Source organism: Cyanistes caeruleus, chromosome 5, assembly GCF_971803275.1.
Source record: "Cyanistes caeruleus chromosome 5, bCyaCae1.hap1.1, whole genome shotgun sequence".
In the NCBI taxonomy this organism is placed as follows: Eukaryota; Metazoa; Chordata; class Aves; order Passeriformes; family Paridae; genus Cyanistes; species Cyanistes caeruleus.
In genome coordinates this window covers 35662863-35678669 of record NC_141705.1, presented here as the reverse complement: position 1 = coordinate 35678669, position 15807 = coordinate 35662863, and the positions used below count along the sequence as shown (strand labels likewise).

The 15807-nt window shown below is 35.7% G+C and overlaps 1 protein-coding gene across 3 annotated transcripts in view; it reads right to left on the bottom strand.

Annotated features, from left to right (window-relative positions):
• Positions 1-15807, bottom strand: part of GLRA3 (glycine receptor alpha 3) — an 85961-nt gene that overhangs the window by 16553 nt on the left and 53601 nt on the right. For all 3 annotated transcript variants that reach the window (XM_023924989.2, XM_023924990.2, XM_023924991.2), the window contains exon 6: positions 11731-11868. In XM_023924989.2, coding sequence (XP_023780757.1) covers positions 11731-11868 — 138 coding nt within the window. The remainder of the gene's footprint in view (positions 1-11730; positions 11869-15807) is intronic.

The following is a 15807-nucleotide window of genomic DNA, read 5'->3' as shown; positions in this document are numbered from 1 at the left end:
CAAACTGTTCCAGCTCATAAGAGAAACGATCAAGTTTCAAACACTGTTTGAAGACTGGAAAGACCAGAGATTAGGAAACTTTAGGAAGGTAATTAAATGACTTAGTTTTATCCAGATACTGAATATAAAGCAATTTCTACACACTTATTCAAACCAGAACAACAACAGCAACAACAAATCTATTGGTAGCTCATAAAAATGTAATAAACTCATATTTTTATATTAGCCAGATTACTGTGTGGTTGGGGTTTTTTTCTCCACCCTTCAAGCTGTAGATTATTTCACAGATCTCGGCCCAGCCTCACTAGATTTTTTAATTTTGCCCAATGGCCATATAAGTCACACAGGAATGGTGCTGAAGGCAATGCTGTTACTGTAAATGGTGTATGCATAAAAGAGTTTCTCACAGCAACAATTACACATAACTCAGTTTTCTTCCTTATTTTGAGGAAAAACATTTTATAATTCTAAATTTAAGAAGGAAGGATATATCATTATATTTTCTTAAGTGGTATGAAGCTCTTTGGTTATGTTTTCTACTTATTTTTGAAAGATATTTTCCTAATCAATTTCCATTTGCCAAAATGTCATTTTATACAAATTTTTTCCACAGTAATAGAGAGTTGATGCTTATCAGATTAAAAAAATTATGTAATGGATTCATAAGCTCATCATATACTAATGTATTTTGTTTTATGCTGTGACAATAGCGCTAGGCATACAGAAATGAACTTCAGATAAAGTCAAACAAATATTTTTATTCTAGGGATATTAAGTGCTTCTCAACTTCATTATTTTCATAATAGTTCTTTTAACAGGCCACTAGTTTTTCTATGATGTCATAATGAATGCAATTTTATGACAATTTTATTCTCCTAAGGCACTACAAAAAAATTTAGAAAGACATTTGTTATGATGTTTAGTTTTAAGGTTACATTTCATATCTCAGGAGTTTGATATCTGCAAATATATAATATATTTGCAGATATAATATATTATATCTGCAAGTTTAATTATTAGTTTCATTTCTAATTGCCAGCATTTTCTAAATCCTATCTATACTCCCGAAATCTGTGTCCCAGATCCTGCCTCAACCATCTGCTACCTCAGCTTCAAGACTGATTTCTACCTCAGTCACAGGATGAAATCCTGGTTTAAAAATGTGAATGGGAATTTTGGTGTTTACTTCAGGAAAGGCCAGGATATTACCCTATGCTTCTCTTCCATGGCCTTAAAAAGGATACCTATGCAATTTAGTCTTTCATTTAGCTGTTCAGTACACCCCACATACCAGCAGTTCTGCACTAACTGGCCTTTGTTGGAATCATATTCTTTAACTGGTTCTTACCCTGAAGATTTCTTTTTTTTTGTGACATTCATTCTGTTAATTCAGCAGCCTTGGACAGCAGCAGTCTGTGTCTCATACATCACAGTAAATCGTGGTGGTAAGGAGTGACACAAATGCATCAGCCCAATCTAGGTCTAAGCAAAGCCATTTTATTTGGCGTCATATCAGTAAGAATTGTTCAGCATGCAATATTTTCTTCTTATAGGGTCTTATATTCTCCTTTCAAAACAAATTAGGAAGGAAATCTAAAGAACATCAGACTGACTAATATATGCATATGCATATATGAAGTGTTAATAAACATTAGCTACTGTTTGTAGGTTGTATTTTTTTCCATCCAGAGAAATGTGGGATAAGAGATCTGAGTTTCTTTCCTGAGGACTTCAGTGGACTTGAACTATTACAGATCACTCAGCACAAAAATTCTGTGAATAGTAAACAGTGAATAGTAAATAATACAGTAGCTCTGATATGGATTATTTTATGTGGTTGCAAATCTGACAGATCTAATTGAACTACAGTGGAAGAGAAGAATAGTTGTAAACAACAGAATCCTAAAAAAATTAAAGAGATTATAAATGAAAAAAGTGCAAATGGAATATATTGTAACCACAGAGAAAGGGAAGAAGAAAGCAGGCATAATGAAGAGGCCAGAACTAGGACTGAATGATGTGTCAGAAGAAGTATACAAAAGTATGTTTTTGCTTGGTTTAGTATTTTTGTAAATATCATTGGCCAAGGAAAAAACCCCTCAAAACTTGTAACATCAAATTGAAACAAACAAAAAATTGAAATAAAGAAAAGAAAAAAGAAAGTGGATGTGTCTCTAAGTAGAAAAATACCTTTGTTTAGCTTCACAACATGCGTGAATTAGAGTCCTGTCTTTGTCTTAGACCCAGAGACTTTATGGACTTGCCAGGCATACTTCCAGTGCTTCCTAGTCAAGAATACTGTGTTCCTCTCTTCCCATACAGCTCTGAAAAATTAATATATAGCAGGTCCTCCGGAAGACTGGTGGCTACCCAGCTAGACACTCTTCTCTGCTGCTCCAGTACGGAGTATTGGAGAAAAGCTGCAGATTGAAGTCAGTCTAGCACTGCAGTTGCAGTATTTGCTGGTCTAAGTGTGAAAGAGTTGATGTTAGCTTTTGCCCTTCCTGGCTGAAACCAGAACCACTTGCATAAACTTGGCTAATGTAGCTGACTGAAAAAAGAAAACCCTTGTACTAGCAGATGTGAGTCCAGCCAAAAGAGACTGTGCTGTTTTTCCCACCTGAAGGTGTGGGTCTCCTTTCCCTTCCTGTATTCCATTTCAAATTCAAAGCTAGGTTAGTTGTGGTTTAATCTATCTGACTGGATGCTTGAATGGATCAGAAGAGACATATCCATAAAGTCACCTCAGCTGGGGAATGAGATAGACAAGCAACTAAGAGCATTGCTCTAATAATTCATTTGTAGTACATGAAGGGTAAGACCGAGTTCATTTTGACAGGCACTGTGAATGTCACAGAGAATGCCTAGCAGGAGGATAGGAATACCTTGTGGTATTGTGGCTGAGCAACAAATTAAGACCTGATGGTATTTTCAGACTAAAGCTGTCAAAATATAAGTGTGCACACAATCCATAAAATGGATTTTTGTAAAGCAAAAGAATGAAAAGGTACGCAGGGCTTCCCAAAAAAAATATTTTTTCCTGAATTGAGGTTACATTTTTTCTTTTTGTAAGTCTAGTCTAACCAGGGATTTAAGTGCATGAAAGGGCCCCAAAATGCTGACTTGATGAGCATTGTTACCTGTGCATGCGAGGTGAATGTACTGGCGTATATGCGTGTGATGGTGCATTTTTGTCTCTTACCTATATTCTTTGGTAACAATGTTAGAGCTGCTGGACTTGCAAGATTTCTAGGCAATGCCCATGCTGAAAACATTAGTATAGTGAAAAAATAAAATTGTGTCAGTCTATATGATATTTCTTTTCCCCAGAAAGCATAAATTGCTTTTCTTTGGAGTCAACATCTAGATCACACACTTTCTTTGTTGTAGTTTCTTGCATGGCCAACTGTGGGTAACCCAAGAAGAGCATTTTGCTACTTCAGGTCACCTTCACATTACACAGCCTCCTCTGACTGTAGCATGTGCTGTTTAAAAAATGGGCTATGCAGGCAGCAGTATGCTTGTGTCATTAAAATGTACTGTCAGTAGCGTGGGATGTGCAACAGAAATCAAGCATAAGTTGTAAATTCAGGCCATAAAGAGTCCTCTTTTATAGTTTCATCTGTCTCAAACTGTCCCAGAGGTAAGAGTTGGTAGGACTTAAAAGTGTTTGTCTCCTTTTAGCAGCCCTTAAGGTGTGTTTTGGGGAAAGCTTTTATTACTGTACCCCTACAATGTCATAAACATGTTACAATTCCCAGGAAGGCTGAGTAGCTGTTTTTGAAGCTATACAGAAAGTTTTAATAAGGGAGAATTACTTCAGGATTCTGAGTCAAGGGAATAATGTGCCTGAGAAATAATTAAGAAAGGAGTAACAATTATTAACTACTATGAAATTAAAAATTAATAGCATAATAAAATATAAAATTAGTAAGTATAAACAAATTAGAAAAGAGCTAAGCATGCAAGTTCAACTTTTTATCCATGCAGAACAGAAAGTTATCTGCTGAGGATTCAGCAGTAAATGGTAGTCTGACCTTGTAAGTCATTGATAATGTTAATAAATGATTCGTTGTGAAATATATTATGGATATAGAGAGAACTGTAGCTAAAAGACTGTACAGTTTAATGAAATTACATTAATCTATTTACTTAAAATAAGAATCTTATGCTTGCTGAATAAAGATGATTTAAAGGTTAGCAAAACTGAACTGAGTTAAGCAAATCTGAATAAATCTTTATGGTGATCTGCAGAATGTGTCTTGGATTTGGGAAGAAAATATTTCATATTGTGATTCCAACACATCTGTCAGTATGAATGTAGACTACACAATTCTGATTTTACCAGTGACTGATAGCCAACAAGCAGCCAGTCTAGCAATCAAAATATTGTTAGCTATAGAGATTTGCTAACAGAATCCTGGGGCAACTGGACTGTGATGATGTTCCTGTGCAACAACACTTCACTTTTCCTCATGAAAAAAAGCTAGAGACAAAGGCTTAACATGAAATTAGAGAAAAAACTGAGAGACAGCAGGGAAGGAGAAAGGGAGAATGAGTGGCTAGGATATGCTCAACCTAAATAGCTGACTCAGATTTATATCTCTTAATACAATAGAGAGCTTCTGCCACTTGTCTGTCTTCCTGAAAGTCATTTCTTAAGCACTGCAATTCCTCTATTCCCCATATCTTGACAGAGAGCCTAAATTCAAAATGAGCCTGAAAATTATATTAGACAGAGTATTTGCCTCTCGGTGTTATTCTAAACCTCTGTTGTGTTCAACATTTTTAGACATGTTAAAAACAGAATTTGACATATTATGTGGAAGAAATAACATATTGCAAAAGCCAGCTGACACTTTTCCTTACAGAGATAAAAGTAATGATAGTTCCTTCTTCTCAAGGCAAAACTTAAAGACTCTTCTTCCAAAATGAAACAATAGGTGGACTCAAGAAACAGGTTTTGTATAGGTGGATGTAATATGGCTATTGTATCTTATGCCTCTGACTGCTTTCTATACTTCAATACCTTGGATTCTTACTACTAAATTTTAATACTTGGATCCTTACAGGTTCTTACTAAATGATTGCCACTGCAATGCTTTGAGTAATCCTATCTACTCTCTGTACAAGAACAAATATTTACTCTAGACAAACACCTGTTGCAGGACAACCCACATTGAGGATAGTTCATGACATATAATATATACTGCAAATATGACCTCACTGCAGGCCATCATACACCTTCCCTTTGCTGTATTTCTCCAGCCCTTCCTTAATGCTAGTTCTGCCACTTGTCTCCTGAGTTGGGGAACTTTGGAGTGCTAGGTAGTAGAAAGCTCATCCTTTAAATACTTGTGTGTTAAAGAACAGATGAAGTTTTATCAGAATTGCCTTGACACTTTGATCTTTGATCCTTTAATTAAACAACATTTTTATTAAAGACCCTGCATATATAAACCCTAATGTTTTATCTAGTATACAGGATAGAATCACCCTGGCAAAGATCATTGCCTTCAGTAAGAATGTGGCTATTGCCTTCAGCTGTCTTCAGACAAAATGGATTGATGAAAAAAAAGCCCCAAAAACAAAAACAAAAAAACCAACCAAACAAAAAAATCCCCAACCCAAACAAACAAAAAACACCAAAACCCAAAACAAAAACAAACCAAAAACAAAACCCAAAACCTTTTCATATTGGAAGTTATTAATGTTGAAAGGAAATTTTCTGAGGACAATTTCATCTTCTAACTGAAAAAAGTCTTAGCTAAAAATAGACAGTCTCAGGAGGAAATAAAACTGTATTGCCATAAGAGGGATCACATAGACCACCAGCACTTTCCTTCTGCCTTTTGTTGTGTTCTTTCTTTTTTCTCTGCATCTGCTAAAATAAGATTGCAGTTAACATCTCTTGGCAACAGCATGTTATGTATAACACTGCAGACAAAATAGCAGATGATTTTCATACAGAGAATGAATGAGAATGAAATATATAAACTGACTTTTCCATAAGGCAATACTGTCCCCTTAACTTTCTCTTCTGTTTGAGTCATTATCGGAATCACCACAAGAAAAGCAGTCCACTTGATTTTACCCTGTTCAGTAAAGACATTTCCTTTTTATTCTTCCAAGAATGTGACACTTTTTTTTTGAGAGGAACTCTGCTTATTACTGAAATACAGCTTTCTGTTCCTTTGCCTTCCAGTGATACAATTTTTTAAACGACAACTAAAATTCATAAATTATGTGTATGCAAAGCTCATTATTTCAAGAGATTGTAACTATAAAACTGATTACATATAGGTAAATTTAGCTGAAATTATTTTCATACCTTTCTAAGAAGCCAGGATAATAAAAAAGCACTTGGTAAGTGTGCTCTCTAGAAACTTTCCAATTTGCTCTTTAATATAAATTGCAATTTGAGTGTATTTTGCTTATACTTTTGAGTATAAAAGTACTCATTTCTTCCTGATCGTAAAATAAATAAAACACCATATTTATCTTCATAGAGCCTGAATAGAAATTCTGATTTTCCAGTGTCTAACATATAGAACTAGACACTTCTCTATGTATCTAAGGCCAAGATTCACTAAACAACTCTAGGAATGTACTAACATTCAGTTTTTATTTCAAGTCACACTCTGTGGAATTCAGCAATATTTTGGGGGAAATCAGTGCTGTGGCTGTTACCTCATAGATTCCCATACAGGAAGGGTTTTTACATTGCTTTTTTTTTTGAAAAAAATACTGAGGCAGGTAATAAACTTGACACTGGTGTAAGACTGATAATGACTGCAGTAAAAGACAGCTGAAAATAGATATGAAAAAGTTAAATTGATAAATTTGCACTTGCAGTTCTCATGTCCCTCAGAATGGAGAGCTGAGCTGCATTGAGCAGGACCTTTGTGGGCTGGAGAACCCAGCACAACATCACAGCAAAGACAAATGCACAGCTCTGTGATGAGGATGGAGCAACCCCCTGCCCTGATACAGGCTGGGGGTGGACTGGGCAGGCAGCAGGTCTACTGTGCCTGGGAGCCTGAGAGATGTCAAGTTGAACAGAAGTCTTGTGATGTGAAAGACTTGTCATGTGCTGCACTGTGTTAACAGGGGCAGAGAGGGGAGACATAGAAACTAAGGAGGCATCTAGATGTGATGTTTCCACTTCCAGGACACACGATGAATTTTTTATTCAATGAATCTTTAAAGTAGAATGCTCAAATTTTGATCAGTGCAGGGTTGACATTTGAGGCCTCTTTGCCCTTGAGAAAAATGCCTTGTTGGAGTCAGGAAGTGCTATTTTGTGCATCTAGGGATGGTCATCATCAGCCTGCCACAGACTGTTTTCAAAAGTGTTTATATTTCCTGCTTTTTCAGCAAAGGAATGAGCAGCTTCAGAGATTTCACACCCATAGACTATCTCCTGGGTAAAAAGTACAAACCTCCTTTTTGGAGGAATGGTCTATGAAAAAAACCTGAGGGAGTTAAAAAGTAATGTCTTAAAAATCACTCCTATAGTCTCAAAAAGAGTGTTTTAGGTGTTTGTGAACACAAGTAAGGATTTGAATTGTTGTGAGAGTAAGACATTGAAGTTATGTCTCCTCTAATCACTGTCATCAAGCTGGCAGCAAATTGGCTGAATATAAGGCACTAGGTCAGTCGAAGGTGAGACTTAGAAGGGCCACAATCTACAGCTTGTGAAGCAACTTTTTTGGCTATGGGAGGACAAATGGGATCATGAGAAAAAATTGTGTTTGGGATGTGCATATTAGGAAATCAGATGGGGAGTGTGGAGCTAAGGAAACATGTTGTTCATCAAGATTGCAATTATCAGAAATGGGCATGTAGAGAATTTATCAGTCCTGGTGGTGAGGGCAGCAATAACAGCTCCCCTGTTTCCAGGACCACTACATCCAATTTTTTGATCCAAAAGGCATTATTGGACCTAAGACAGTTCTGAGCAGCATCGCTCAAGTGTGGGTGTAAAGCATTATCCATGACACAGGAGTAAAGCCAAGACTCATTTGTGCCTCTGAGCCAATGCTATTATGCATAAATTCATGCTACTGTATATTTGCTTTTTTTTTTTTTTTAAAAAAAAAACCAACGAGCTTTTTTGCAGCTGTGATTGAAATTATCTGTGATTGCAATAAAATTTAGGTGTTGCATAATAGCCCAGAGAAGCAATTAATGTCACATAGGAATGTGGCAAACAAGACCATCCTTGTAATGCAAATGGTTCATGTGTGATATTTCTGGTTGTTATGATTCTACTTCACTTTCCAAATTGGTCACTGTGCATATGCCTGTGGATGCAAAAAATGAAAATTATCAGAAATGTTGTTGTGTCACCTCAGAACACAAGATTTGATGAGCCATTTTGCTGTACTGCTGCTGAAACTGTCATATCTCTATATTTAGACACAGTTTATTTTTTGAGCTCTGGTTACAGTGAACCATTTTCAACTGGGCATGAAACACTGATGAGACACGCACTGATGACTTTCCACATACTGTCCTGAAGCTTCATGTTAATTTGCTTCACGGGGAGAATTTTGGGATTTTTTTTTTGTTTTACAGGATGTCTCAGAAGAGCTTTCCATACTGTGTTGTAACTAAATTTAATTTGAAAACTCTTCTTTGGTCACTTACTACATACCAGCTGCAGTTGCTTAGCATTATTTTAAGAATTCATTTTATCTAATCTGTCATAGGCCAGAGAAATAGACTTCACATCATATTTTAAAAATTGCTTTTTGTAAATTTTTGTTCTTGTGAAGTATCCTAAAGGCATATCTTCCTGCAATATCTCATTGCAGAAGCCTTAAAAAGCACATTACTGATGATGTATCCAAGTAACACAGTGAAAATAGTTGTTGTTGTCTTTTAATATAATGTTTATGGGGTTTTAGCCTACAAATGGTAGTTAATAGTATTGGTTGTAACAAAGAATTAAAAGGAGTTCTTACTCTCCTAGAAACCAAACCCTTCTAATCTGGTTAAATTTGCTTCATACTGAACATTTGAATTAAAAAAAATACTTTGGACAAAATACTTTTATCTTGAAGAGGAGACTCTCACAATAAATGTAGTCCTTCATGGGTAAACCCACCTTTTCTTTCTAATTTGCCCTGACAAAGTTCTGTACCTGTAATTTTGGTGCTGTAACTCAGAGCAGGCCACTCAGCTGCTTCCACTGGTGAGACACACCCTTCCACCTCCTGCTTAGCATCAGCATCACAATTTTCCCCTCTGTCCATCACAGGCAGGTCCCACAGCTGTGCAATTGCTTAATTTTTTTGCTGACATCTTTTAACATTTCCATCCTCTAACTGCATCCAAGCTTCCAAGGTTTCTGTGTTACCAAACACCTTGATTTCTTTATGGACAAGTTAAATGGTCCAATTACTTTTTCAGTACAGGCTTGATCTTCATCTTTCAAGGGCTGTAGGTTGCACTCACCTCTTAGAGCATGCTTAGCCACAGAAATGCAGTTTGGCCAAAGCAATACAGAATACAACAGGCTGCTGACTGGCCACACTGTCCTCTAGACTTATTGTCCCCTCCTCTCACCTAAATGGGACAGAATTGCATGGAGACAAGCACACTTGCAGCCACATCTTGAGAGCCACGAGGCCTCACATGCAGTTAATAACATCTGTTGCTCCTGCTTCTCCACTCAGGTTAGGGCCACAGTGAACAAACAGCATATACAATTTGACCCCAAGTAACCTAGTCTAGTATAGGTATAGCATATTTTCCTATTTTTCCTTAGGTAAAAATACCAGGTTAAATAGGCTTGAAACATAGGTTGTGAAGAAAAATGTTGTGCCTTCAAAATACTGAAAAAATGAAGTTTTAGTCAAAATCACAAGGTTTAAACTCTGACAATTATAATGTAAGTTCTCAGACAAATGAATGAGTACAACTCAGCTTTGGATGGAGGGTTTGAAAATCACTGGAAATTCTGAAATTTTAAACCAGGTTTCCATTCAGTATCAGGTTAAGCATCACAGTAATGTCTCAATTTCTCAGAGGTTTTTGATGCATCATATTATGAAAATGAACTTTAGAAAAAGGAGAAAAATACTCTATACCATGGTTTCTCATCAGTTAATATCATATACAGGATATAGAATACAATTACAGACACTCATTAAAATGACATAAAAACAGGAGAATCCAAAAAAAAAGGGTAAGTTGCTTGTATATTTCAAAGGAGACAGTGGAAAATAATGAAAATAAAATTTTCTTATTTGTCATAAGGATTATGGTAGAAAGGAAAAAAGGAATAATAGGAATTCCTATCTTATCATTAATGAAGAAATATCTGAGTGAAAAAATTATTCTGCTATAGGATATGTATAATATATTTTAGAAGGTTTTTAAGGATTATTCAAATATTAGTATTTGTACAACAGAAGTGCACGTCAAGTATTTCCAATTTATTTTAGGGAACAGTTCAAAATATCTCTCTCAGTATCATCCTATTCTAAATGGACATTATGACAGAACCTTCCCTTCTCTTAGGGCACTACTGCAGTTGCGATAAAACTCAGTGTTGGAAAGCACTCCTCCTTAATTTTGGTTGTAGCAGGACATTCCTTATGAACACCATCTATTTGATTTTCTCTCCCTGACATTTCAGCAGAATCCAAATGATTCTGCTGAATTTTAAGACATGTTTAATCATACTGGAGAGCAAGAATTTAAAGATACGTGGATTAGAATGGAAGACCTTTAACTTTTTATTTTTTTTTTCTCAAGAAAATATATAGAATATGCAATTTAGGCTTTGCTTTTCAGGATTATTAAGCTCGTGATTCAGTTATTGATATAGTTTTTCACAATTAAATATAAAAATATAATAACTATAACATTAATATTAATCCCGTACTTTTTCAAATAATCTCAGAGATGAGCTAAATACCTCAGTTCAACAAAGGCAATGATTCAGTATCATAGAATCATAGAATTAGAGAATTATAGAATGACTTAAGTTGAGAGACCCTAAAGATCACCTAGTTCCAGCTCCCCAGCCATGGGCAGGGACACCTTTAACTAGACCAGGTTGCTCAGAGCCCCATCCAGCCTGGCCTTGAACACTTTCAGGGATGGGGTATCCACAACTTTTCTGTGCAGCCAGTTCCAGTGCCTCACCACCCTCACAGAAAGGAATTTCTTCCTCATATCTACACCTACTCTCTTTCAGTTTGAATCCATTCACTCTTGTCCTGTCACTGCATGCTCGTGTCTAGCTTGTAGACACCTTGCCATTGCACACTAAAATCCTTTCAGCTCATTCACATTGCCCCCTTGCTGCATGAATTAAGGCAGGAATAGCTTGGCTCAGCCATGCTGTGTCCCTTTTTCCTGACTGAGCCAGGCTATGATTAGTGCACAGCGTGTAGACCTTTGGACTTTATCAGTGCTTCAAATCCCACATTGTAAATGGGGTCACGGCACCCACTGAATAAGTAAAACTCCTGACTGAACAGTTTTGGAATTATTTCAACTCTATATTTACTTAAGGTACCAAAAATTGAAGTTTGTTCAGTCTTCAGGTAGTTTTGGTTTGCCAGTTATTTAAGACTGCATTACCTTGCACAATACACCTGTGTTTTTTAAGCCTCTTCTGAATTCAGTGAGAACACTTAAAATACAACCCAACTGTGACATTTATTATAACAATAAATGTTAAATGTCTTTCAGTTGTAATCTCTTTCCTACCTGTATTGTAATGCTTGGTGCAGTAACATAAATCCTTTTCTTCTTTCAATAGAAACTGTGGCAGAGTGAGACCTTCAGCTACTTGAACCGCTCCCTTTTCTTGCCACTCAAAAATGAGATCATTCATTGTGTATCCAACTAAAACAAAGAAAAAACACAAATAAACTCTAAGTTAGTTGCAAACTTTGAAAAGCATTAGCATATCAAATTACAATATTTAAAATAAATGTTATAAAAAGGAGGTAATACAGAGGGCCTGCTTATACTCGTTAATCACAAAATTTATCTGCTATTCTATACCACACTGAATTGGAAGAGACAAAATGGCTGTCTTATGAAACTCTTTTAAATCTTAATAATTAGATGGTCTATTAATGGATACAACAAAATCATTTAAATTAGCTAAACATCCAAATCTCTTGTGTGCTTGGGAACATCTTTTTCTCCCCAGACCATGAAGGACAAAATAGGCCCTTCACACTCAGATCTCTTCCTGCTTTTACTTGAGGTGAAATATGGATTGTCAAAGTTATGTTTATGGATTTATGTCAATTTGAATGGTTAAGTGCAAATTGTTCAAAGACAAGAATGAATTAAAATTCTGCAGTAGTATTAGTTGAATTGAAAAACTGATTTTCTCTGAAACTGGAACAACACATGGGAAAGCAAATGATTATAATCTTCTCATATTAACTGATGTGATATATAATGATATTAAAAACCACTCAGCTTCAATATTCATTCTCCTGCACTTATCCATACCTCATGCATGTGTATAAGATTAGATACAACAGCAAAATACATACTAATCAAGGCCCAGACTTTACAAAGGACAAGTACCTTTTCCTTCTATTTCCCTTTCTCAGATAAAAATTTGCATGGCATATCATTGGGGAAAATATCCCTATTTCTTCTGAATATGTGATCTGTTAATTTTCCCAGGCATTTCAATCGATTTTTTTTTTCCCTAAATAAAATTTATCTGGTTATTACAGCTAGAGAAAAAAGGCTTCATATTCTCATTCAAGTTTGAGCTACATATACTAGAATGAACCAGAAGGTACCAGAAGGATAATTTTTTCATCTAATTTATATAGGTTTCTGCTTCTTTGCAATATTTCCTTTCTGCTTTAGTCCAATACTAATAAATTGTTGAAAATAACTGTTGAGAACCAGAAATTCTTTTAACCTTTCAGTAACAAATTGCTGTTTCAAGTATATTGTTCAGAACCTTCTAAGAGTAATTGTCTGCCCAAAATTACTGACATTTTGAGTTTCAGCAAAGAAAGTAACCTCTTTGCTGTGTGGGCATAAATCTTACCCCATTATATTCAGTGACTTCATTACTCTTTTAATACACCTATTAATGGCATTCAGGGACGTGATCTGCTAACCTGAAAACTCAGATACACTTCATCTCTTCTTATCTGTGCTGAATGAAGCTAGGAGCTAAGAATTAATGTTTATAAATGTAAAAATGTTTTCTACATTTCTTCTTCCTTCTAAATTCTTGATGTTTCTTTTGGGGAGAACCCTTATAAAGGGTATTCAAATGAACTCAGGCTGACTGTTGAATTACTTGGCACTTTTTTTTGAGGCTGGATGAATATGATAAAAATGATACCACCATATCCTTTTAAATAAGTAATTAAGATCAGATGCTGCTCAAGCCGCTCCAGGGACATATCAAATGTGCAAGAAAACACTTGCTTTTCTTATTGATTGCATGATATTCTATAAACACAGTTAGAATTCACTATTAAATGGCATAAACTGTGAAAAATCAGAGGTATATATCTTATTGAACTTTGCATGAATTCAGACAAAAAGCAGTCGTGTGTAAAGCAGATTACTGCTTGAAGCATGTAGATTACAGCCAGAAGTGATATTCCTTGAATAAAACTCATTGAACTGTCAAGAAACAACTGCTGTGTCAAAATGTATTTCACTAAATCTGGTTCATTCATCTCTAATGCGTGCTTTTTATTTTGATTTTCTACTCTGCCTACTAATTCTTCTGTAATGTAATATACTACAAACAATAACAGCATATTCAAAATGCTACTGCGATAATTAATTTTTGTCATGTTTACATTTTAAATGCCCAAATATAGTGTTAGCATTCAAAACTCTAACCAGTTTTGTAAGTCAAGGTCACAGTCATAAATTAAAGGTGCCTTAAAATATAGAGAAATAAATGGAGATGTGAGTTTATGCTATACCAAATAATTTAAAAATAGTATAATGTTTCCACTAGTATGTTAAATTAAATCAGCTTGAATTAAATCAAAAGAAAATATCTTTTTTCAATTAATTTTATGAAGAGGACCTGCTGAATAGCACAGTGCTTAACACTCAGAATGCTCTTGGCACTGTGCGCAATGTGCGTAAAGGGAAAAAGATATTTCTATGGAAATCACTCTTTAAAACAATCAGTGGTTACCATACCAAAGAATTTATACTATTACAGTTTAGGTATATGGTGTTATATATGCAATGAGCCTAAAATACAATCCCCTGATACACTAATTTTGGGACCTCTGCTGATTAATTTTAATAACTGTCCCTGTCCTGTTCTAGAAGTAACAATCTGAAGTCCACCTGAGCTTTTGGTTCTTGGCTACTGGCTACCCAACTAACAAATATGCATTATCTTTAAAGCAATTAAAAAAAAATGCCATTCAGTAACATATATTTAACTTAAAGTGTAAATGCCTGTTACTGATACTGGCCTGCTTTTGAAGATTAGAAATACACTGTGTGCAATTTCCAAATGGTCTGTGAGCTAAAAACTCCCAGAAGTTGTGTTCCATTACACAGTTATCTCTGTGCAAATGGAGCACTAAAGTGTAGTCTTGAAATGTGAAGGCTTTATTCTGAATGGATGTGTGGTTACCAGTACAAACTCATGCTATATGTGCTTGTTATGTTAGACATATTATGTTACTTGTAAGAACTGCACTGAAATAGGTAGCAGTTATAAAGAACAAGACATTTCTCCTTGGAGCCTATAAGGAATTAATGCAACCTAACATGGTATTTAGCCTCTCATAAAAACAGAAGTTTTTCTCTTTTGACTGTGAGGGGGTGTTGATGACTATTATAAATTGCTACCAGATATTTTTTTTACCAGTGACTGGGAAGTACAGTGTTATGTAGGGAATTCCTAGTGGGTAAGTTGGATTGCTGAATAAATGACTGACTGTCACTAGCCTAGGTAGTATATGAGGGTGCAGCTCACTGGTGCAAAAAATGAAATCTTTTATTCTGCATTAATAGCTGAAAGCAATGGAGGCTATAAACCAACATGGTCTTCAGGACCAGGCCAACCTAAACAAAATGAAGTGGGTTAGTAAAGACCTCTGTCACCGAAATGCAGTGTTAGGGTTTGGGCTTTCAAGGCACAAATGAATGAAGGCTGGGAAAGGAAGTACAGTTGTTAAGTTGTCTTTTATGGGACAAACACCAGCTTCTGTGGCTGAAGGAGAGAGCAGTTGGCAATGTATTTCTTTTTGTCTGGGTACTATGCAGCACTTGGTCTTACTTAATTCTATAAAGATATTACTAATTATACAAAATCTAGGTGGTATCATGGAGCCATAAAGAAAGGATAGAAGAAACAGCCTTGTTATGCTTGAACAGTGGTGCTCAGGAGTTACATGGCTGGTTAGGTTACAGTAATACTCTCTCTATTAACCCAAAGTCTGAGGTCTTGCACATCTAAAATGCAAAAGCAGGCCGTAAATTGTAGGTAATTATATGACAAAGACATCATCCCATGATGATGGAGAAAGTTTCAAGGTATTTCTCAGGAAAACTCAAGAAGTGTGTGAATGTCTAGCGCTGTAGTCTCTGTGCAAATTGTTCTCTTAAAGAGACAAGTAATTTCCAGGAGCCTGAAGTCATTCCAGGTAATTAGTTAATGAAGCATATACTGGCAGAGTGAGAGCTCTGCCCGAGATGAATATGACAAACTAGGGAACTAAGTAGAATTTAGAATTTACTAGAAGGGAAGAGGGCCTGAAACAATTGGGAAACTTGGATTTGGTAGGCAGAAATATTATTTTAGAAAACAAT